We start from the raw sequence: 23,287 nt of genomic DNA, 5'->3' as shown, positions 1-23,287 counted from the left end.
CTTAGAAAAGGTGTGTTCTGCACTGTGTTGTTTCAGCTGTAGGCTGCTAACTAGCCTAGATCTCATGTTTGGGATCCTCAGAAATGCAGCCACAGCATAAAAACATAGCATGTACTGGTGCCCACTTGACGACGGCTAAAAAACAAAAACAAAATTTATGTACTTGTATTGGCGTGCAACCACAATCATCTCGCACAAAAAGCACACTAAATGTGCCAGTGCCAGTAGAACACATTGTCTTCGAATAACACGATTAATGTGCCAGTCGAACCCACATATTCAACATGCTAATTTCAGTGCTAGCTTCACATTTATTTACGGTACTTCGTACGCGTGGTCTCGAACGATTATGCATTTCCGTGGAACAGCTGCTTGTAATGAATCAATTAAACTGCCCTATCATGTTTTTTATTGCTTTATGATGATACACAACCTGAAAAAAAAAGAGAAAAATATAGGACCTTCACACTCTAGCGTTCGACTACGTATTCTTAACATTCCATTACCATCCATGCTAATAAATGATCCCAGTCAATTTGGGAAAGTTATTATTCCCCCTACCAGTGCCGATATAACGCTCAGGGATCGTAACGGAGTGGATATACCAGATGACGAGTGACTTTCTATATTAAATGATATGTTTCTATGAATGCCCGTTAGCTCGAGCTATCGAGTTCTTCAAGTTTGTGATTTTCTGGAAATGTTTCCAGTTGTTGTGGACTGTGAAGGCGTTGAAGACATTATTGAAAACCTAAAGCCGGGGTCACATGGCTTATACAATACACCAAAGGCAGTCTGCGTTCAGATTCTAACTCGAGTCACCACGAGATTTGTGCTTCAAATGCCGCATGGCAATGAGTTCGAGGAGAAACTTGGGCACGCGGCATTCGAACCATGGATATTGCGGTGGCTCGTGTTTGTAGACTTACGTTTGTATAATGTATGAGTAGTGTGACCCCGGATTTGAAGCATCAACTACCGCTGGCATCGATGATATTAATGCGAAGTTCTCGATGTACTGGGTGATATCAAAGAGCGACCAGGCTCTTTAAATCGACCGCAAAATTCGGTTTCTTAACTTATCGCGTTCCGATTTTGTACAGCGTTGGCAACAGGTGGTGCATTTTTTCTATAAAATTCGCAAAGAGCGAACTTACCCGAGAAAAAAGTAAAAAAAAAAAGGCTTAATTCCTATGGAAACGCAGCTAAGCCACCGGTCTTCAAACCATAGGGCGCCCAAGCGATTTACCCAGTCACTTTAACAACATACTGTCACAGGTGGTGACCAGAAGAACAGTAAATAAACGGGAAGAGATCAACGTGTAATGTGGCGAACTTGTGCCCGAAAACAGTACAGAAAAAAGATAGCGTCGCAGGCGTCGATGGCTGCGAAACAGCAGGATTGAACGCTGGGGCGAGACCGACGTTACTAGAACCCTCAGTTGGGAAACTCAGCCTTCAAACAGCGGCCACTGGCGTCCACCGAGACCGAGCTAAATACGACAACAGCGCCACCCTTTATCATTTGTCTTTACTGTGGTCACCTTGAACTTTCAGACGCATGTTTTTGCGTAAAAATTAACCGTAAAAAACTCCTTTTGTAGTAACTTTTATTGGAGTTTAGGACAAATTGAGGACGCGTGATGTTGTCTAAAATCTTCAGTTTGCAAGGTTTTGCGACACAATTATTACTGTTTTTATCAGTGTGTCGAACCGAAAAAAATGCGGGTTCGGTTACGGTTCAGGTTCAGGTAAATTTATTTTGTTCCGGTTCAGTTCCGGTTCGATTAATTCGATCCGCGAACCGGTTCGCGAACCGGTTCGGAAATTATAAATGACAAATTGCAACATCAAAATAATTTACAAATAAAACATCTGAAATCAGCACATACGAAACGGGATACATCGTAGTGTAAGGCTCAGGGATTTCTACCAGGAATGGTTTCTTTATGTGCACTCAAAGGTTACCTCACCGACGTTTATGCATTCGGACTTCATTTAATTGGGTCCGACGCAGTAGCTGTAAAATCCGCGACCTCCTTACAAACCCACTTACAAGTAGAACTCGCTAACTATCCCGCCACCTCGGCGTGTAAGCAATTGAAGGAACAGTGGGGAGAAAATACAGCTTTCTTTATTTGAACTAGCCTTCAGTAACTCAAATTAGACGCTTAAAGAAGTTTTCATTGAACAAGATACGGAATATGAAAAACACTTCACCGAACGCAACGCCAGAAGGACGTAATAGGATAAATATTAAAATAGAAGAGTTCGCTGTCTCACAAATATGTTAGCTTCTAAGTGCCTATACGAAACCGGATGCATTATTATCAAACTCCACAGCGTTTTCTTTTCCCATTCCGATGGAAGCGAGCTTCAAGAACTCGCGCGTTCTAGAAACGTGTTATGAAATGAGCATACAGCAGCATTTAGGATTTACGAGATTGTAGGAAAATGAAATCCCGTGACGCGATTTTTTCTTTTCTTTTTTTTGCACAGCCTTCCAATTCTCTTTCTTCCGTGCAAGCCGCGACCAGCGCAATACTGGTTCCTATGTCAAGATTCATGGATGCAGCGTTTATATTCCTAAGAATGAGTAGAGAAGAAAAATATGTAAGCGAGGTGTGTGTCAGTTGACGGCACTTAAAAAACAAATGGCATTGATAGCACATTCATTGTCAACAGCGCGTGGCCGAACCGTTTTGACATGAGCCGGTAACCGTTATTTTTTTTCCGGTTCAGTTCCGGTTCGGGTTCATCACGATAACAATATAACGGCTCGGGTTCGGGTTCAGTTCCGGAAAAAATACCGGTTCGGTTCCGGTTTTCGGTTCGGTTCGGTTCCGGTTCGACACCCTGGTTTTTATACAACCATGCCTCAGCGGTGATTTCAGGTAGCGCGTCCCGACCTAGGTGCATCTTAGCTTCGGTAGTAATTCGCGGCGCGTCCGCTGGGGAAACGGGGGTGGCGCCCCTGTATCTGTTTCGGCGCCATAATAGCGGATTAAAGCCAAAATAGAAGTCACGTGCAGTTCCTCGAGTGGCCGCTGTGGGAGAAATGGCGGCGTTGTGATCGCCATTAGCTCGGTTTTGGAGGACGGGTCGGTGTTGCTTTTTGAGAGCAATCTCTATGGCAGTTTCCCAACTGAGTGGTTTAGTAACGTTGGGCGAGACTGACTCTGCTCACCATACGGAGTCCCTTATCGACACTCATGGGTTTCTTGAACATTCGGCGTAGAACTTTCGACGCGTAGAATATTCGGAACTCGGTTAGACGAGCGTGTTATCGATCTTACGAAAACGCCAAGTTGAAAGAAAAATAAAGCGTACCTAGAGATTCCGCGTGACTGTCAAGCGCGCTACCCATTCAGCCACTCGCTCGTCGATGCGCGTGGCAATGTACTATCAAGAGACTGGAAGGCGGAAAAGGTGATTCCTCTGCACAAAGGCAGTGATAAACCTAATCATCTTTTATTTTTTTTTTTAAATTATCTTCCAATCTATGTACTTGCATTCCATGCAGAATCTTTGAGCATGTAATTTATTCCAATCTTATTACGTCTTTGGATTTGAATTTTTTTTTCACCTTAGGATAGCAAGGCTTCCGTAAATTTTAAGTCGGGGGCCTTACTTACATTATTGAATGACATAAAAGAGTAAATGACCATAAAATGCGTTTGAGCGGCACGAGCCGCTCAGTCGTATGCTTAAGGACGACCCTTGTCTTTGCGGTCGCCCCAGAAGTCGTCCTAGACCTCTAGGGTGACCTCACTATTCACAGTACGGGAAAAACAAGCGTCGTCGTCATTGTTGTGTCCGAAAGATGGCCATAAAAACACGTCATCCAGCGTCATCATGCGTCATCAGCGTGATGTCACCGCCGGAGCGCCGTGTTAAAGAGGTGCGCTTTGGACTTAATCTGCGATCGTTTTGAGTCGAGTTCAAACTATGAAGTGCAAAAAACGACCTCAAGTGGAGTTTGAGTGGTGTTTCGAGTCGAGTAGCGTTTATGAAATAGGCCTTGAGGATTAAAGTTGACCATATGGGGAATTTGTGTGTATAAAGAGCCGACCCTCTCTTAACAGTAATACTCCACAAGAATACGGATACCTCGGTCGAAATTTTAACATGCTACCTGGGGACTAGCATACCACCACTTTAGAGCCAACGAGGCGACATGTCTAGATGGCATAGAAGAGGTGCAAATTTTACACATAACTACGAACTTTAGCGTTCGCTAATCACAGAATAAAAGAAAGAAAAAGAGTTACACGGGTAGACTGATCTAGTTGGCAGTGGTATGGTTCTTATACAGATCATGCCAGAGAGCTTATCAATACAAGTGCATTTGCATTGATAACGCTAGAATAAAACTCTATGTATAAATAAGCATTTCCTTTTCAAACAGCACAGGAAGCCCAAAAAGCGGCATTTGCTTGTGTTGGCTTAAAGGACACAAAGGAGGAGAACGAGCGACTTGCTAATGTAAGTTCAGAGCCGGCCAAAGTGCTTTAATTTTGTAATCAAAATATATTACCAATTACTGTGATTGAAACGGCTAGAACACAATTAATTTGCATTGTAATTTACTACGGTACAAAGGTAATTATTTACAATTACGAATTACTTCAAAGAAATAATCTAATGATCTTGAAATTACTTTTTATTTCGCTATATAAAAAGGGGCAACTCTTTCTTTCTACAAACAATTTCATTTACAGTATTTACAGAGAACTACAGCCGACTGGTATGCAAACAGTATGCCTTATTCATATTTCCTCTCTTCGATATAGATCCACGAAGGGGACAAAAAAATGGCTAGCATCTCCCTCAATGTTCTCATGCGACTAAAACTATAAAGATCCTACTAGAAGACACCTAGCAGTAGTTCCACACTTTGAAGCTCTTTTTTTTTTGTTTGAACTCCATCATGCACTAAACTAATCTTCTCTTGAACGCTACATCTTGAGCCTTAAACAGAATGCGAAGTATCCGGGCGTGCCTAGAACCCGATTCAGGGCTAGTGCCCAGCTCTGCTAAGGCCTCTTCGATTTTATGACACCCTTACACAATCAGAGATGCCTTCTAGCTGTATTGTGTAAATACACGCATCTGGAATTCCTCGAGCGTTTGTAACTTTTGCTCAAGAAGGGGAAATCAGTTTTTTTTTCTTCATGACGCATTTTCGAGAAAAGCTGGCACTATCATAACGTTTGGCCTTAGGATGAATTAGCATCAGTGGAAGGATGTTTTACCTCTGACTTCCACGGGACACAAGTCTAGGCAGAGCCTTTCCATGAATCCATATTGAGAACACGAGTGAAAAAGATTCAGTCCCTTCCCTCTTGTATCAAATTCCTGTTCATTACTTTTTTTTTTTTAATTTTAAAGTAGAGTTTTATTTTGTTTTCGAGTGCGCGCGCTCGAGTTATCGTACACTTCCACTCAATAGGTTTGTGGTCTTCAAGATGCCTTACTCTATAAGCCGCGTAATGCATTTCTTTAATCTTTTCTTTACTTTTTTTTTTACTCTTCGCCCGGAACTGTATTTTTTTAAAGGTGCCCTTCAGTTTCGCAGCTACACAAAATTAGCTTGAAGCTAAAACAATGTAATTCAAAAATTTAATAAAAGTAACCTCTCCAGAGGAATTTATTACATTACTAAATTACCCAAATAAAAAAGTAATGAATGACATTACTAATTCCCGCCAAGGGTAATTAAAATACTGTTATTACATTACAGTAATTTCATTACTGCCACGTCAGTGTAAGGAGCTGATACGTTCTATAATAAATTTCAAAAATAGAAACCCTGCGCGCTTCATGCTCTTGTTGCGAAAAATGGATTTAGTAGAACCTTTCTTTCAGGGTTGAAACTTGATTTCTGACTGCCATAAAGAGTATGAATCTAAAGCTGTTTTTCATGTGCAGTTGCTGACAGCTAAAACAACGTAGGGTTAGGCTTGCTATCTTCGCGCTGAACTATTTCGTAATTTATTCTTTGTCGTTCTAATCGATTATTGGCCCGTTTTAATTGGCTGTAGTGTGATGATAAGGCGCTCGGCACTCATCGCGCTTTGTTTTTCTTAAGCTCTAAGTGACTGTAGCTTGGCTTTTAGGTTAAAGTCGAGCAAGCACGGTTGGTCCAAGGATGAGTGAAATGGAAAGTAAAAATGCTCTTTATCTCTCGGAATTATTTTTGTTTCCCAGACACCTTCCCACGCCCTTCATATTTGTGGGCTTCGGTGAAGTATAAACACTTTGTCTTCAACAAGAAAATATTAATAGAACTATGAAAACGTCATCTGTATTAACTTTTAGAAACCTAGGCTTTAGTAAGAGCTCTTAAAATATTTTGTATTTTTGACCTCATCATAGTCATTCCCGAAAATAAATTCTTGTTTGCACCCAGAGTACCTTGATTTTTTTTATTGTTATTTTTTATTTTTTTGACGCCGTTAAACGAGCTACGTTGCAGCGAAGAGTATTCCTAATCTTTGGTGCACGATATCTGGATGGATTAAAGTTTCCAGATGAATCGGAGCACTTTTTCTTTTAGGGCGCAGCTCTTAGGCACCCGTTCCCGGCTTGAGCGGCGTCGGCTTCGCCGTTGCCGTCGACGTAATCGCGCGGTGCATTATGAGAAATGTCCCATAATGTACCGCGCGGGACCCTCGTGACGTCGCGAGTGACGTCACGAAGGTCCCGCGCGGCGCATTATGGGACATTAGAGAGTTTTAGTAATACGTATAGGAGCAAACGCAGACCCCATACGTTAACGTTAACGTTGCGTCCTCCACACTGCGCATGCGCCATAAGTACGTACTTCGGCGAGCCTTGCGTACGTACGCTCGCTATCGATTTTTGCGAACGTACGTAGCGGTCCCCTACGTGCCATCTCGTTGCTCTCGTCGCGCACGGGAGAGCGCGAGACTAGTCCAGTTTGAAAAATGGCGGCGGTGAGGTAAACCAGCGGAAGTGCTAGGCGCACTGTACGGGTTCGCTTTACCATTGAAGATGACATCAACCTCCTCAAAGAAGTCAACGCGACGAACCCTCTCGAGCACCCACAAAGATGGGTGTCGATAGCCAAGAACGTTGGCGACGCCGTCGAACCCAAAAAACTGTTTACCGTGCGGTCAGTAAAAAAAAAAAAAAAAAAAAAAAAAAGACAAAATACGTACACAACAGGCACACGGAAACACGCACTTCCGTAACGAAGCGAGGAGAATCGGGGCTTTCGATTGGCTTGGTCGAATACCCGCCTTGGATTGTTTGAAGCAGTTTACAGGAGCACATTTAGATGGCGCTACAAGTCTACGTATGCGTTCTTCTTCCGCTGTACTAAAAGTGCGTATTCGACGCGCTCCGTAACGTTCCGTCGACGCAACGTTAACGCTAACGTAGGGGGTTTGCGTTTGCCCCATGCGTATTACTAAAACTCTCTACTTCCCGGGATGCAACGCGCGGGGAGGAGGAGAAGGGAGGAGGAGGAGGGGAGGGGAGGACTAGGGGAGGAGAGGACGGGGAGGGAGGACTAGGGGAGCGGAGGACTAGGGGAAGGGAGAAGGGGAAGGGGAGAGGAGAAGGGGAAGGGGAGGAGGAGGGAGTAGGAGGGGAGGGGGAGAAAGAGGAGGAGAGAAGGAAGGGGGAGGAGAGAGCAGGAGGAGAGGAGGGGAGTTTGAAGGATGAGGGCAGGAGGTGAAGGAGGAGGGGGAGGGGAAATGAGGGGGAGGAGGACGAGGAGGACGAGGTGGAGTAGCAAGGAGGATCAAGAGGTAAGGGGGAGGGCTATACCCTCCCCTCAGTATCCTTCCCTACTCCTCCTCAAGAGCTGCGCTCCAATTCGGCGCTACAGGCTGTTGTAAAAGTCTTTCAATTTTTTGTTTAGTGGTTAACACTTGTTGACGAAGAATGGCTAAGGCCTTGAAGAACATAAACGACGAAATGTATGCGCGTGATGATGACTTTCGACTAACCTTTCTTCACTGCTGCATTTCAGGTTGGGGAAAAATGTCACAGAAAATGCGACGATCAGTTGGTGAGTTTGCAGATTTGATTAAACTCAGAAAGTCACGGCAGGATTTCCATTTTGCTAATATATACGAAGCGCTAGTCTCCAGCATAACCGTTGTAAAAAAAAAATAATATTTTCGAATTAATTTCTTTTTAAAATTAACTAGGCGCACCAATAGCACAATTCAATGTCTTGTTCAATGGTTCTTCCTAAACTTTTGACGGTTTTCTCCTGACACGGTTTCTGCGCCCGTTTCCGGCTTGAGCGGCGTCACCGTCGCCGTCGGCGTAACCAAGGTCACTCCAAGGTCACGTGACCCAAGGTCACGTGACCCCTCCTAAGGTCACCCCAAGGTCACGCGACCCCCAGGTCACCCCAAGGTCACCTGACCCCTGGGGCCACGTGACCCCTCCCAAGGTTACGTGACCCCCCAAGGTCACCTCAACGTCACGTGACCCCCAGGGTCACGTGACCCCTCCCAAGGTCACGTGGCCCCCTCCCCGAGGTCACGTGACCCCCCTCCCCCCTCCCCGAAGTCACGCGACACCCCCCCCCCCCCCCCGAGGTCACGTGACCCCTTCCCCCCGAGGTCAGGTGACCCCCCGGAGCATGGTAAAGAATGAGGGGAGGAGGAGGAGAAGGAGGTGGAGGGGTCTACCCTCCCCTCAGTACCCTTCCCTCCTTCTTCTCAAGAGCTGCGCTCCAATTCGGCGTTACAGGGAGTTGTAAACGGCTTTCGCTTTTTTTCTTATATTAACACGTTTACGAAATAACAGTTGATATATGTGTTAATGGGCATTTCTCTTATATATTTTACCGAAGTATGCCTGTTTCAAGTCTGAGCTGGTGAGTTCCTCGATTTCGTATGTCACGCCATTTGTTTTCAGGTAAATGGTACTGAGTCTTCGATTGTAGTTGATACCATATCCGTTTGGATTAGCGTGAATAAGTAGAATCGTTTTTTAACCACATTTTTGGTGGGGCCCCAAACACAGTAATTCCCTTAGAATAAAAAGAAACATGTAAACTTTGTCGAAAAACTAGTTGGTTTATTGGTGATGGTGTTCACTTGAAAACTGTCTTGCTTAGTGCGTACTAATATTAGTAAGGCAGAAAAAAAAGTAATGATATACATTTATACTTTCTCATTATGACTGGCGCATGTTAACCAGTGCGTGTCCTTCAATTTTGTCCTAAAGAAACTGAACGACCAGCAGGTGGTACGTACACTCGCCTCTTTGTGCGTCTCGACGTGGGAGCAGTAGGACGCGTGTGTTGAAAACTTTATTTTATTTCAGGCCTGTCTGAAGGACCTCAGAAAATAGCAATTGTCACGGACGAGAAGAACCATATCTGCAACAATGTACCCGGTGTGTGCGGCCTTATCGCTCTTTAGTGGATGTCACGAAAATTTGCGTTAAAGCAATTTACTTGATGTAATTGTCAAGTGTAGTCAATGTGTCGAGAAACTGAGAGAGAGGAGGAGGCGAAAGCACGCGGGGACGTCAGAACACCGAGCTCCGACTGGAATGAATAGTGGGTAGACGTAAAGCTAGCTGCATTAGTCTCTACTCGCTCTTCGAACGCGTTCGATTGCCAAACGCCTGCGTCTAGTGTTCCGCGTTCGCATTTCCGACGCGTTCGAAGATTGAGCATGACACAAAGGCAGCTTGCATTACGTCTGCCCACAAAGCACTCCAACCTGAGCTCGGCGTTCTGACGTCACCGTGCGCTTTCTCCTCCTCCACTTCCTCAGTTTCTCGACGGGTTGATCTTCTGCTAAATTGCTCAAGCTACCTAAAGCATTGCTGCGAATTTCGTTACACGCGCCTGCACGTGCTGGCTTCAGCAGCAGTAACTGTTCCAGAGCAAAAACAAATTATATCTTCCATGAGCGTTCGTCACGGCCTTATTTTGGTTATTTACCTTGGATTTTTTATACGGGGAAGGCGAGCGCGTGTGGCGCGTGTACTTGGATCCCAACATTCTCCTTGATGCTCAGGTAATTTCGCGATAGGTTTGGTTTTTTAGCTAGTTTTGAATACCCTTAGCCGACTCGTTGCGCATCTTCGAGGAAAATAAAATGTTTCGTTTACTTTTTGTGTTGCTCGAAAATCTTTTTTTGCTTATTTAATCACCAATTTCCGTTGAGCGCAAGTATGCTAAGGCCACCCCAATTAACGAACGAAGCTTTCGAATTGCGTAGCTTACGAATGAATTAAAAACATAGCGGGACAACCAAAATTTTGAGCTTTATTTGAAATAATCAGGGGTAAGAAACATCTGCTTTGGGAAGTATAGCGGTTCGTCACGAATATAGTAAACTCAGTTTCACGTAAGACACTTTCCTCGACGAAAATTGTTTTCCGTAAGCGTGCACAATTAATTTCGAAAAAAACTGCCTGTCTCATAGTTACACAATTACCGGCGACGTGATATTTTCTCTACGACAAAGTCAATAGAACACACAACAGTCGCCGAGAGAAGGAAAATGGCAAGGCACGTCTTTCGAACTCTTGACCTCTAGCACGCGTTCCATGCCTTCCGCCCGTACTTCGTCTGCACGCGCGTGATCGAGGTGCACGAGGCACCGAAACGTTGTCGGAAGGTGAAGGCCTGCGTCGATAGGCGGAAAAAACTGAACGTCTCCAGCCTTTCCACTCTGGCTTGCCAACTTGCGCCGGCCATTACTTCATTCCAACCATAGTACAGCTTCGCTGGTCTTCCTTCTTCACCAGAGTGGAAAGGCTGAAAATCTTTTTGTCGCGAGATAGGTTGAAAAGAAAACGTGAAGATGTTTATTTTTACAAAATGTATGACAGCCTAGAGATTTAGTTGCGACGGTTTTCTTTGATGTAGCCAGGATATCCCACAGCAGTACAAGTTAAGACTACTCACTGGGCGAGTTGGTGATTCCCCAGGTAGCACACGTTCTTGGGCCAGCTTGGACCAATATTGGTGCTTGATTGTAGTAAGCTGGCCCAGCATCACCCAAGGAATACGATTGCCAGCCTGGCACTTCGTTGTATTTTCTGGCCCAAGGTTTCCATGCTACAGCCAGAGCAGGGCTTCCTTGGCTGGAGCTCGCATTTTCCCGGCCAGGGCCGGCCGATATAGACAGACCACTGCCAGGAAGTGCGTTTCCTTGGCTGGAGCTCGCATTTGCCCGGCCAGGGCCGGCCAATATAGACAGACCACTGCCAGGATGTGCGCTTCCGTGGCTGGAGCTCGCATTTTCCTGGCCAGGGCCGGCCAATATAGACAGACCACTGCCAGGATGTGCGCTTCCTTGGCTGGAGCTCGCATTTTCCCGGCCAGGGCCGGCTGAGATAGACAGGCCACTGCCAGGATGTGTGCTTCCCTGGGGATTCACTGAGGTTCCCTGGCCCAACCAATATAAGAAACAGCCAGCGTTCGGCCATGTTGCCAGACTACAGAATGCAATGAAGGTGAATTGCAGTGATCAACTGTACCCTGACTGGAGCTCGCATTTCATAGGGCCAGAAATACCAGTGATATGCCGCTGTTACTCCGGCCGGCTGAAAGGATGGCCAAGAAGCTCCACGCCCAGGCTGTCCAATCAGCCCAGCCAGAGATGCCAGACGACCCGCCTGCTAGCGCGGACTAAACAGCTTACGCTGAACTGAATAAAATTAAGTTTCCGGATTGTTTTAAATTGGTTCCTGTGTATTTTATTAACATAGGTCACATTCTTGAACATGCACATTAATAGCATTTTCGTGAATACTAGCCTGTTCTCAAACAAGATAAAATCTGAGACTCTCATACAAAAATGGTCTATGGTCGTCTATGGAAAATTATATGGCAGGCTATCACCCCTTATGGCCCTCTATGATTGGCCATAGAAATCCATAAAGACAGCTACAGCCAGCTATAGAAAAATCTATGGCCCTGTGTCTAAAGACTGGGAACCAATAAACTTTCTTTACCCGCCCATACAAAATCTTTTGGCCACAAGTCTAAAGACTGGGAACCAATAAAATTCCTTTAGACGCCTATAGAAAATTATGTGGCCCCGTGTCTAAAGACAGCGAACCAATAAATGTTCTTTTCCCGCCTATAGAAAACTTCTTCGCCCGAGTTTAAAGACTGGAAACCAATAATTTGTCTTTACCCGTCTATAGAAAAATAAATTTATGGCCCAGAGTCTAAAGACTGAGAACCAATAAATTTTTTTTCCACGCCTACAGAAAATCACTACCGGCGCTTACTTTTTTTTTAGTAAAAACACTCCACGTTAGAAAATTAAATCAATACTAAATTTCTGTCAGGCCGGTGACAAACCGTGACCCAAGATATGTTCTCTGCTGTTGCAACGAGTCGTGAAAATTAGTAATACTGTTTGTTTGAAAAACCTATTAAAATACTTGTACGAAAATTAAAGTTAATTATTACTCCCAAAAGTGAAAATAACGTTCACTGGCGCCGAACACTGCAATCACGCAATAGATTGATTGCAATCTTCAGTACCAGTGTACTGCATGTCATCACTGCATTGTCAACGTGATTCATCAAACTTATTGAAAAGTTAATTAATACATTTTAATTAATTAGCCTAACGATCTAAATTTGTTTTTCTCAGGGTTTCGAATTAAGAGATGGTGGCTATTCCAAGAGACAATTCAAGTAATGTATTAAGTACGAGTAATATTTGCTCCGCCTCTCCGTGTTTTTTCGACAAATGATGGGTCACCGGCAAAGTCGGATTCAAAAATTAGAGTGCCATATATACAGCTAGTGCGAACATAGCGCTTGTAGATCTATGTTGTTGCTGCTGTGTGGGGAAGTGTTCGGCTTGTGTTGTGTGTGTTCAGGGATGTATGTCTATAGCCATGATTGACATAGAATTACACGTATATCTATACATTGATACACATACACCATGTAGCGTTCACAAGTCGGGGGAACTTGAAGTAATTTTTTTTGGGGGGGTTTGCTGGCTAAAGAGAGCCATAGGGAAAGCCATAGTATTTATTCAACCATTAGAAAAGCTAAAGAGCGCTATGGCGGGACAGCGATAGGGCCATAGACAAACCTAAAGAAAAGTAGAAAAAGTGAAAGCCGTTTACAACTTCCTGTAACGCCGAATTGGAGCGCAGCTCTTGAGGAGGAGGAGTGGAGGGTATATTTCTCCTCCTCCCTCGTGATCATGCCTGCTAGTCCTCCTCCCCTCCTGCTCCCCCTCCCTCTCCTTTACCACCTGCTCGTCCTTCAAGCTGCTCCCCTCCGCTCGCCTCCGCCTCCTCGTCTCTCCTCCCCCCCTCCTCCACCTTCGTACTCCTTTCCTCCTTGCCGCTCAAGCCGGAAAGTGTCGCGTAAGAGCTGTGCTCTGAAATATAGAGTGAGGACAAATATTTTGGAGGGTTGAAATTTTATTGATTGGGGAAAAACCGTGGTGTATATTGGAAACTGCGTTGCATATCCAGCCAAGGTTTACGCTAATAACGTACAAAGCCAACCTACGCAATTGTTATACCAATGTACCTTAAAGTTTGCTCCGCGAGTTTCCAATTTACGTCCTGGATGAAAACCCCATTATTAATTTAACTAAAACGCCATGATCAGCCGCCGTGGTACGATGTTCAGCAGCCTCTCCAGTGTAGCAGCCAACCAGGACATGAAAAAAAAAGCATGTAGTTAAGCAGTGGGCAAATCTTCCCAGGGTTTATGCTTGACATCCATGCTTAGACAGTTAGAAGTTAAAATGCTGCCTACCTTTTTTTTTGTCTGCTGTGCGTGAGCAGCAAAACGTTTTCACTTCTAAGCTTACAAGGGTTTCAAGGTGACGTGATCACCAGACTAAAACTGGGATGGTTTTCGTCGTCCTAGTAGATGGGCACTCGGCGGAGTATAATATAGAAAAAAACTTATAATAAGTGAAACAAGCGTAAAAAAAGACACTTTAGAGAAGCTACAGGCAGGCATACCATCTTAAACTTGATAAGGGACTTACCCCAAACATGGTGTTGTGATTTGTTTAGATCTGGCACAAGATGAACTTCAATACTTGATGATGAAACAGGGTCATGAAAGTCGTCACATGCTTGGAACACACCTACAATAAATGTACCGAAGCCGGTCTGAACTGTGTTAATGACGTTTACAATGTTTTCGTCGAACGTCTGAACAATGCTGTCGGCCGTGTTAAATTCGAATGAAAAATATTCAAGCTCTAGATACTTAGAGTGTGTAGTTCCAGTAGCAAAGGAAGGAAGAGGCGCCGAGCTATGACATTCCCAAAGTTCCAAATGTGCTCCAAGCAAGGGGGGGGGGGGGGGGGGGCGGGAGGGAACGGAGGGGAGGGTATGCCCCTCCTCCTCATCCGTACTCTCTCGTCGTCCCCTTCTCCTCCTCTTGTGCTCCTCCTCCTCTTTTGAGGTATTTCGATTTTGCGATATACCGTACTGAACTATGTAATATATTGTGGTATTTTTGCTCACCGCTTGTATGGAGAAAGGGAATATATTTGTCAGATCTGGAAGCTCCAATGTGATTTACGATTGATGAGACCTCTTGCTTGCACAACACGTACCTGGCATCTCCTCTCCTCCTCCTCCTCTACCTCACCGTCCTCCTCCTCCTCTTCGTCTTGTACGACTTGCACGCTCCAACTGATAACGAAGCCAGTAGATGCTCCTCCGAGTGGCCCGCCTAACACGTCTCAAGGTACGCAAGACCGTCGGAGGGAACAATTTCCCAGCTTTCGTTCTTCTCCTCCTCCTTTCTTCCTAGCGTGCAGTCCATATCGTCGCCAAAGTTCGGCGTCCAAAATCCCCACAATATATACAAATATAGAGCAAGCTCCTCCTATACTGGTGCTTTAAATAGCACTCTTATCCCAGTCTTTGATTGTTATGAAGGAAGCCTTGTGATCTGAGAAGTGACAGGATATGTGTTCCAGGTGATGGACCAAAGGCTGATTTTGAAAGACGAGGTCTATGCACGTATTTCGAGAGGTCGTCACAGCGGTGTGAGCTGTTACGAGGGAGAGAAATGGGAGGTTTTCCTGCATAAGTGGTATGAAGTTCTTATTCTTCTTTAAGTCTGCATTAAAGTCCCCCACTACTAACATGGGTGTGGACCCACGTGTGCTTAACGCAAGTCGCAGAAAATGCACGATATCTTTGGTGAGTGCTGTAGGCGAGATATACAGAGCCACCACTACCAAGCCGTTGTCGAACTTGGCGCCACAAAGTTCTCCAACTTCGTCTGACGTTCCAAATATCTCGATGGGTACGGCAGACAGACCCTTACGCACGTAGATGGCCACCCCTGCCGCTCTGTTCTGCTCTCTACTGACGCCGCAGCAGTACTGGTAGTCCATGATTTCTACCGCCTGTTTTGGATCCATCCACGTTTCCGAGAGGCAAAGTACAGATGCATGGCGTAGGATGGGGTCGTGGTGTACGTCCTTGGAATGCGCCGGCAGAGAGCGAACATTAAGTGCGGCGACCGAGAACAAGTGCGGTTGCTTAATCATTGCGTAGCACTTAGCAGTGACAGTTTGGAGTTTGTGTGACTGCAGCCGACGAAACTCATCAAGTAGTACCCTGTCGGGATTGGGCTTGCCGTGGTAGAACGTAAAGTCATTGTCCACATTGGTGAGGTAGAGCCCGTTGATGTCTGTAGCACGACTCAGTGCCACGTATACCAATTTCTGTGGATGACTCTTGGCATACGAGTACACCACGTTTTCATACGTGCCTCCCTGTGATTTGTGAATGGTGATAGCACTTGCTTGCACAACGGGTAGCTGGCATCTCCCCAGGGATATCCTTGACTTCTTATCAATGACGCAAGTGACTGTGCGTCTTTCGATAGGTGTCCAATTTTGCTGAATATTTGTGTCGAGTGCCCGTAACTGCCGGGATTTTGCGGCCGCCACGGTTCCAATCGCAATTTTGGAACCAAGGTCACCGAAATGCAGCGAGATGCGTTCCGGGTCTCGGAGCGTATCGTATTGTATGTACTGCAGTATTCCAACAGAGCCATTGACCAGACCATCGGAAACATCGACATTGAGTGTGAGCATATATGGTTTTCCAATGCATAGCATTATATTAGCTGGCAGGTTTCCGAGTTCGGCCTTGGGCAGCGTTTCGGCCTTGCGCACAGCCTCTGTCTTCTCCTGCACAGACCTGAATCCAACGATTGTGTCCCGTGCCGGACATGCCACACAATTATCTTCGGTTGCAATGGCCGTGTTCGTATTGTAGTAGTCCGATTCCTTATTGGAGTAGTACAAGCGGATGCCACCGGGACAACACGTTTCTGCTTGTTGTTGCGTGACGAACCGACTCTGAATCAATGCGATTTCTTCGGAATCCAATTCTGCACCGTCTCCAATTTTGGTAAGTATGGTGGAAAACCTGAGATCGCTTTGCCTTACGACCTTCGTGAGGACAAAGTATGACAAATGGTGCCATGCGATTTCCGTGTTAAACACACTGTTCGTCTTGACGCGCTTGAAAACCTCGGCGGCACGAACGGGGGGAAGCTGGCGCAGGTCTCCGCAGAGGATGATGTCTAACCCGCCGAAAGGCTCTAGGTATTTGCAAGTGATGATGCGGAGTCGCGAGTCCACTTTCTGAAGGATGTCGGCGGACATCATGCTAACCTCATCGATAATCACGCACCTGACGTTCCTGAACGCATAGCGGAACGTGTTCAACTCGTTGTCCCTCAGTCCGCCATCCCTATTGATGGTAAGTCTGAACGCTGCATGTACAGTTATTCCACCAAGCGCGACCGCCGCTTTTCCAGTTGTAGCACAGGCAACATAGGCGTTTACATTATCTGAACCAGCAGGGTTGCAATATCTGTTGTAGACGTCCATGATGAGATCAGTACAGATGTCTTCCCACATCCAGCCACTCCCGTGAAGAAGATTTGTAGTGGCGGAGAGTCCGGTATAGTGAGTCTATGCACGACTTCTCGGACGATCTCGTACTGCTCCTCATTCGTCTTCCGCATTGTGTCCAGGTACTGACCTCTGCTCATGACGTCTTGGCGCGTGCACACGGCGGGGCACTGCTTAAACGGGGCATTGGATTGGACCATACCGATGTCTAGGAGATCGGAGTCGTCGTTTTCCATGGCCATCGGGTGCAGTCTCACATCTGGGAGCTCAGAAGTGGCACAATGCTCCCCGTCATTTGACTGGAGCATGGAATTACAAACGGCACGAATTTGCTCAATGTCTACGTCACTGTGGTACCGTGCCTTGTTCTGTAGAATGACGTCGATGTTTTGCTCATACAGACGCTCGAAACAGTTTTGGTCTAAGATGTCAACTTCTTTGCGGAATGGATAGAAGAGCAGGACATGTTCTCGCTTGAAGTTGACTGAATCGTCTACGGAGTAACCGCGGTAGCGAAGTATCCTTCGCTGATTCCTCTTTCTGTAGGTATATATGTTGTACTCGGTAGCGAACTCTGCTAGAGTAACAGGTTCCAATTCGGGAATGCGGTCTTCGTAGCGCTCGATCATCGTCCGTTTCCATACATCAGTGCTTGATTCTACTAAGCCTTCCTGCGCCATCTGAGCGTTAGACTTCCGAATGCGCGTCCTCTCCTCGGGCCATGCAGAGTTCACGAAGACAACTTTGCGACTCGCCTCCGACATATCCTGGTTGAGCAAACACCATGCGGCCTCCTGTGCGGACAGTTCAATGGCATTCAACATTTTCACACCTAGATGTCTCAGTGCCTGAGAATAGGCCATATCCCCCTTCTCCTTGACAATTTCTTGCACTGCTCGATTGAGGTTCGACATACCTCGGTTGGCCTTGTTTACATATTCCACCACGTAGGCAGCACACGCGTACGTGTCGAGGACGATCTGAAGATCCATGTTAGAATCGAGAATTGATGCAACCCATGGGTTAAAGTAATTCACCCACTTTTGCTGCACAGTACGGGGTAGCATGATGGTGGCACGAGGAGTGCCTGCTCGGAGAACAGAAATGTACTCCGCCTTGTCCGCGACACCGTGATGTTCCCAAAACTGCTCCATGGAGTCATAATTTGTCGTTTCCAGGGCCTGATGCATGGCCTCGTACTTGTTTAGGAGGCTCTCGATTTTCTTCTTCTGCGCTTCATTGTCCACAGTGGGGAAAGGCACTACGACCATACATTCATCGATGGGCATAAAAGGCGCGTAAAGCGGCATCTGGTGGTGTTGTGCTTGTAGCAGGTATGCGTGTGTTGGTGCACCTGAGTCCGCTCCCGCTTCAAGCATCCGTTGTCGATGGAAAGCAGAACGTTGGCTATTTCAAGAGTCTGGGGCATGAGCATCGAGAGCTCCTCGTTGGGCGCGTTATGAAGCCAAAGGAGAATGTGCGCGTGTGCCGACCCGCGGTGCTGAAATTCGATCCGCTTAAAGTAGTCGACGACTATGTACGACCTAAAAGGCGATACACGGGTGTTGCGGAGAATGTTGAGAATGACACGCACCAATCGGTCGAAATATATGGCACAGACCACGGGATCGTCATTTACTAGCTGAGCTCGATAAATGCTGTTCATTTGCTCCAGTGGTACTTCGATCTCGCCGGGCTTCAACCGAAGGCGTTGAAGCAACTGCAAAAGGTCGGGCCAGTGCATTTCCGAGGCAGAAAGAGTGAGGAACGCGGTCGGCTTACCCAACTGCCGTATCATAGCAAAGAGGTCTTTCTTGCGTTTTGTCCAGTACTGCACGGTGTTGGGTATACCATGCATGAAAGCCATGTCGTGCTCGACCGCTTGCTGCACAAAATCCTTGTCCAGCAACTGTTGCTTCGTTAGTGTTTCCAGTGCCTTTATGTTACGGAAGGCCACACACATGTCACCGGCTACTCGGTGCGTAAACACTTTCATGGCCATGTACAGTACGTGCTGCGGGGTGGCCCCTCGACGGTCTGATCTGCGGATCTCACTCATGGCGTGTGTGAAGACTGTCGGTTTTGCGCTGGCATCTACTCGGCGCGGCTCACCGAGATAGATCTGTGGGAACGAGAGCTCCTCTGCGTGTTCGTCGTAAAGGATGCTCACGGGCCTTTTTCCCTCACCTGGCGCAATCGCTAGAAACTTGTCTTCGTCCCATACGAGAGTGTGCTGAGCCAGAGTCATGGCTGTAGCCACTTGGATCGGATCGTTGAGGTCTGAGCATTGCGGGAGCAACTCGATCTCGTCGTGTTCGTCCACTTCTACGATATCCCCCAAACGGGCAAAATCGCACTTTATATTATAATGCTTGTACAGCGTGCTATCACACAGCAGCTTAAGCCACGGCAGCAGATCACATTTTTTTACTGCCCCTGCCAGATACGTCGTCTTCGCAAGCATACGCCGCTTCAAATGTACATTGAGGGCTCGGTCTTGTTCCATGGCACGAGGCAACATTGTCACCATGTCGTCCACATCAACACAGACGTTCACTACTGGTCCCTTAATGCCGTGTTGACCTCCACCGTGCATCAGCCGTCGCAGTTGCATGAAAGGAATTCGTGGAGATATGAGTCTCTCACTCACCGCGTTCAATTGTGGCAGGTGGGCTGGCTTCGGGGGATATACATAACCGTTACTTGAGGAAAGATGAGGAATATGACCCTTGTGCACTGATTGTATGCAGGTCGAGCACAGTTTGAATTGGGTTAGGTCCGAGTTTGGAAATGATTGCTCTAGGGTCTCGTGACATCTGTCCGGTAGCGGTTGCAAGTCGTTTTGGAACCAGAGCCGATCACAGACTGAACATACGCTCCCAAACGGGTTGTCTCTAAACAGCCGTTGGAAAATTTTTGTTGCACCGTCAGGCTTAGCGATCCTTGCCTTTTGCTTGGCTTCCGCTTCGGCGACGCTCACTCCTGGCTGCTCTCGGCGGCGGCGATGAGCCTCTGCCTCGGCTTCGCGCACTTCCGGGTCCTCTCGACGGCGGCGCTTAGATTGAGCTTCAGCAGCGCTTACTTCTGGCTGCTCTCGGCGACGGCGATGAGCTTCTGCTTCGGCGTCGCGCACTTCCGGGTCCTCTGGATAGCGGCTTCTGGCTTCCGCTTCGGCGGCGCTCACTCCTGGCTGCTCTCGACGGCGGCGATGAGCTTGTGCTTCGGCGTCGCGCACTTCCGGGTCCTCTCGATAGCGGCTTCTGGCTTCCGCTTCGGCGGCGCTCACTCCTGGCTGCTCTCGGCGGCGGCGATGAGCCTCTGCCTCGGCGTCGCGCACTTCCGGGTGGTCTCGACGGCGGCGCTTAGATTCCGCTTCAGCAGCGCTTACTTCTGGCTGCTCCCGACGGCGGCGATGAGCTTCTGCTTCGGCGTCGCGCACTTCCGGCTCCTCTCGATAGCGGCTTCTGGCTTCCGCTTCGGCGGCGCTCACTCCTGGCTGCTCTCGGCGGCGGCGATGAGCCTCTGCCTCGGCGTCGCGCACTTCCGGGTGGTCTCGACGGCGGCGCTTAGATTCCGCTTCAGCAGCGCTTACTTCTGGCTGCTCTCGACGGCGGCGATGAGCTTCTGCTTCGGCGTCGCGCACTTCCGGCTCCTCTCGATAGCGGCTTCTGGCTTCCGCTTCGGCGGCGCTCACTCCTGGCTGCTCTCGGCGGCGGCGATGAGCCTCTGCCTCGGCGTCGCGCACTTCCGGGTCTTGTCGACGGCGCCGTTTAGCTTCAGCTTCGGCGGCACGCACTGCAGGATCTTGGCGCCGGCGGCGCTGAGCCTCTGCTCGGGCAGTGCGTTTAGCAGCAGCTGCTTCATCTGACTCGCTCATTTTGTGAAAAAAGAACTGCCTGATTACGTCTCGTCGTCGTCGTCTTTGTGACATCACTCATGCTGGATCACGGCGCCGGCGGTGCTGACCCTCTGCTCGTGCAGCACGTTTAGCAGCAGCTGCTAAAGCCCCTCCATCATGAGAAAAGTGGCTGCATTGATTGTTGTGGAAATTAAAGCGCCAAGCCATAGCTATATTGTCAATGTCCTCTTTTGATGCTCTGCTGTTTTGTCGTGGTGCTCTTTTTACGCCGTTTTCTTTTGTCGCTCTGCTGTTTTGACGCCATGCTGTTTTGGAACGTGCTCTCTTGTCGCTGTGCCGTTTCGAGGCTGTGCTGTTTTGTCGCGTGCTATTTTGACGCGTGCTGTTTTGTCGTCGTGCTATTTTGACGCTGTGCTGTTTTAACGCGTGCTGTTTTGACCGTGCTGTTTTGTCGCGTGCTGTTTTGTCGTGTGCTGTTCTGTCATGGTGCCTCTCAGTCCGTGCGCGCGCATGCATTCTACAAACCGTCGCAACAGCAACAAAAAAAGGATGACAAGAAGGACGATGAGGAGTTGTGCATGGCGGTTTCTTTCTTTGCCGCTCAATTTTCTTTTGCTGGGCGCTTGGTTTCTTGTTTCGCACTCGTGTAACGCCATCGAAGCCCGACGCCCTGCGCGTCCGTGAAAGGCGCCAGGCTACCCCCCTTTTCCCCTTTGCTCTTTGCTTTGACGCTTGTTTTTTTTATGGCATTTTTTTGGCGTATAAGTCTGTTAGGGCTCCACGAGGGCTAGCAGTTTCCCGCTCATTTTATTTCTGCGCAACTGACTCGCTGACTGACTCGGTTTCGCTTACCGTAAACACTACAAAAAAAATAATTGTGTCAATTCCATTCCCATTTCAGGCAAAAGGCACCTAATTGCATTCCCATTCCATTCCCCTCAACGTTGCCGCCATTCCATTCCCATTCCATTCCGGGGTCGTGAAAATGCGGAATGATTCCGGAATCATTCCAACACCGGAGTGGCAACTCCGCAACACTGCTGTGCAACCAAAATTGCTGGCACTGTCAATGTCTAGTGCTGTTGAAGGAAGTAGTAGAAGATCCTGGGCTGCGGTCAGATCTAGATTAATGTTGAAGCAAAATGTGGGCAGTCACCGAGTGGACTGGAAATCTGTAACACTACTAGCATCTGCATGGAGCAATGAAGCTCCATGCAGTAATACTGCATGGAGCAGTAATACTGCTGGCACAATCCCGTGACTGAGAGGGCGCGAGTCCTTGGGCTGCGGGCAGATATAGGGCAACGTTGAAGTGAACTGGGACCGTCAGCGAGTGGGTTAGAATGATGTAGCACTGATAGCCTTTGCATGGAACACTGAAGTACCTGGGTCGGCACCGTGCAAAGCGACGGTTGCAGTAATACTGCTGGTACAATCCCGTGACTTAGAGGGCGCGAGTCCTTGGACTGCGGGCAGATCTAGGGCAACGTTCAAGTGAACAGGGACCGTCAGCGAGTGGATTGGAACGGCGTAGAATTGATAGCATTTGCATAGAACACTGGAATACCTGGGTCGGCACCGTGCAAGGCGACGGTTGCTGTAATACTGCTGGCACAATCCCGTGACTTAGAGGGCGCGAGTCCTTGGGCTGCGGGCAGATCTAGGGCAACGTTGAAGTGAGCAGGGACCGTCAGCGAGTGGATTGGAACGGTGTAGCACTGATAGCATTTGCATGGAACACTGAAGTACCTGGGTCGGCACCGTGCAAAGCGACGGTTGCAGTAATACTGCTGGCACAATCCCGTGACTGAGAGAGCGCTACTCCTCGGGCTGCGGGCAGATCTAGCGCAACGTTGAATCGAGCAGGGATGTTAGCGAGTGGATTGGAACGGTGTAGCACTGATAGCATTTGTTTGGACACTGAAGTACCTGGATCGGCACCTTGCAAAGCGACGGTTGCAGTAATACTGCTGGCACAATCCCGTGATTGAGAGGGCGCGAGTCCTTGGGCTGAGGGCAGATCTAGCTCAACGTTGAAGTGAGCAAGGACCGTCAGCGTGTATATTGGAATGGTGTAGCACTGATAGCATTTGTATGGACACTGAAGTACTTGGGTCGGCACCGTGCAAAGCGACGGTTGCAGTAATACTGCTGGCACAATCCCGTGACTGAGAGAGCGCGAGTCGTTGGGCTGCGGGCAGATCTAGCGCAACGTTGAAGTGAGCAGGGACCGTCAGTGAGTGGATTATAACGGTGTAGCACTGATAGCATTTGCATAGAACACTGAAGTACCTGGATCGGGACCTTGCAAAGTGACGGTTGCAGTAATACTACTGGCACAATCCCGTGATTGAGAGGGCGCGAGTCCTTGGGCTGCGGGCAGATCTAGGGCAACGTTCAAGTGAACAGGGACCGTCAGCGAGTGGATTGGGACGGTGTAGCATTGATAGCATTTGCATGGAACACTGAAGTACCTGGGCCGGCACCGTGCAAGGCGACGGTTGCTATAATACTGCTGGCACAATCCCGT

At 47.7% G+C, this 23,287-nt stretch overlaps 1 protein-coding gene across 1 annotated transcript in view; it reads right to left on the bottom strand.

Annotated features, from left to right (window-relative positions):
- LOC120843399 overlaps positions 1–20,700 on the bottom strand; it is a gene marked incomplete at its 5' end in the record, with an annotated part of 111,881 nt that extends 91,181 nt beyond the window's left edge. Inside the window, 6 exons of the mRNA XM_042290371.1 lie at positions 15,297–15,695; positions 15,786–16,683; positions 16,830–18,208; positions 18,253–18,399; positions 18,493–20,040; positions 20,644–20,700. Of these exons, the coding sequence (XP_042146305.1) occupies positions 15,297–15,695; positions 15,786–16,683; positions 16,830–18,208; positions 18,253–18,399; positions 18,493–20,040; positions 20,644–20,700 (4,428 nt within the window). The remainder of the gene's footprint in view (positions 1–15,296; positions 15,696–15,785; positions 16,684–16,829; positions 18,209–18,252; positions 18,400–18,492; positions 20,041–20,643) is intronic.
- Between the last annotated feature and the right edge of the window lie 2,587 nt (positions 20,701–23,287).

Source organism: Ixodes scapularis, unplaced genomic scaffold (assembly GCF_016920785.2).
Source record: "Ixodes scapularis isolate PalLabHiFi unplaced genomic scaffold, ASM1692078v2 PGA_scaffold1__304_contigs__length_218370807, whole genome shotgun sequence".
Taxonomy (NCBI): Eukaryota; Metazoa; Arthropoda; class Arachnida; order Ixodida; family Ixodidae; genus Ixodes; species Ixodes scapularis.
Note: the sequence above shows the minus strand (reverse complement) of the source record. Positions and strands in the feature narration are given on the sequence as shown.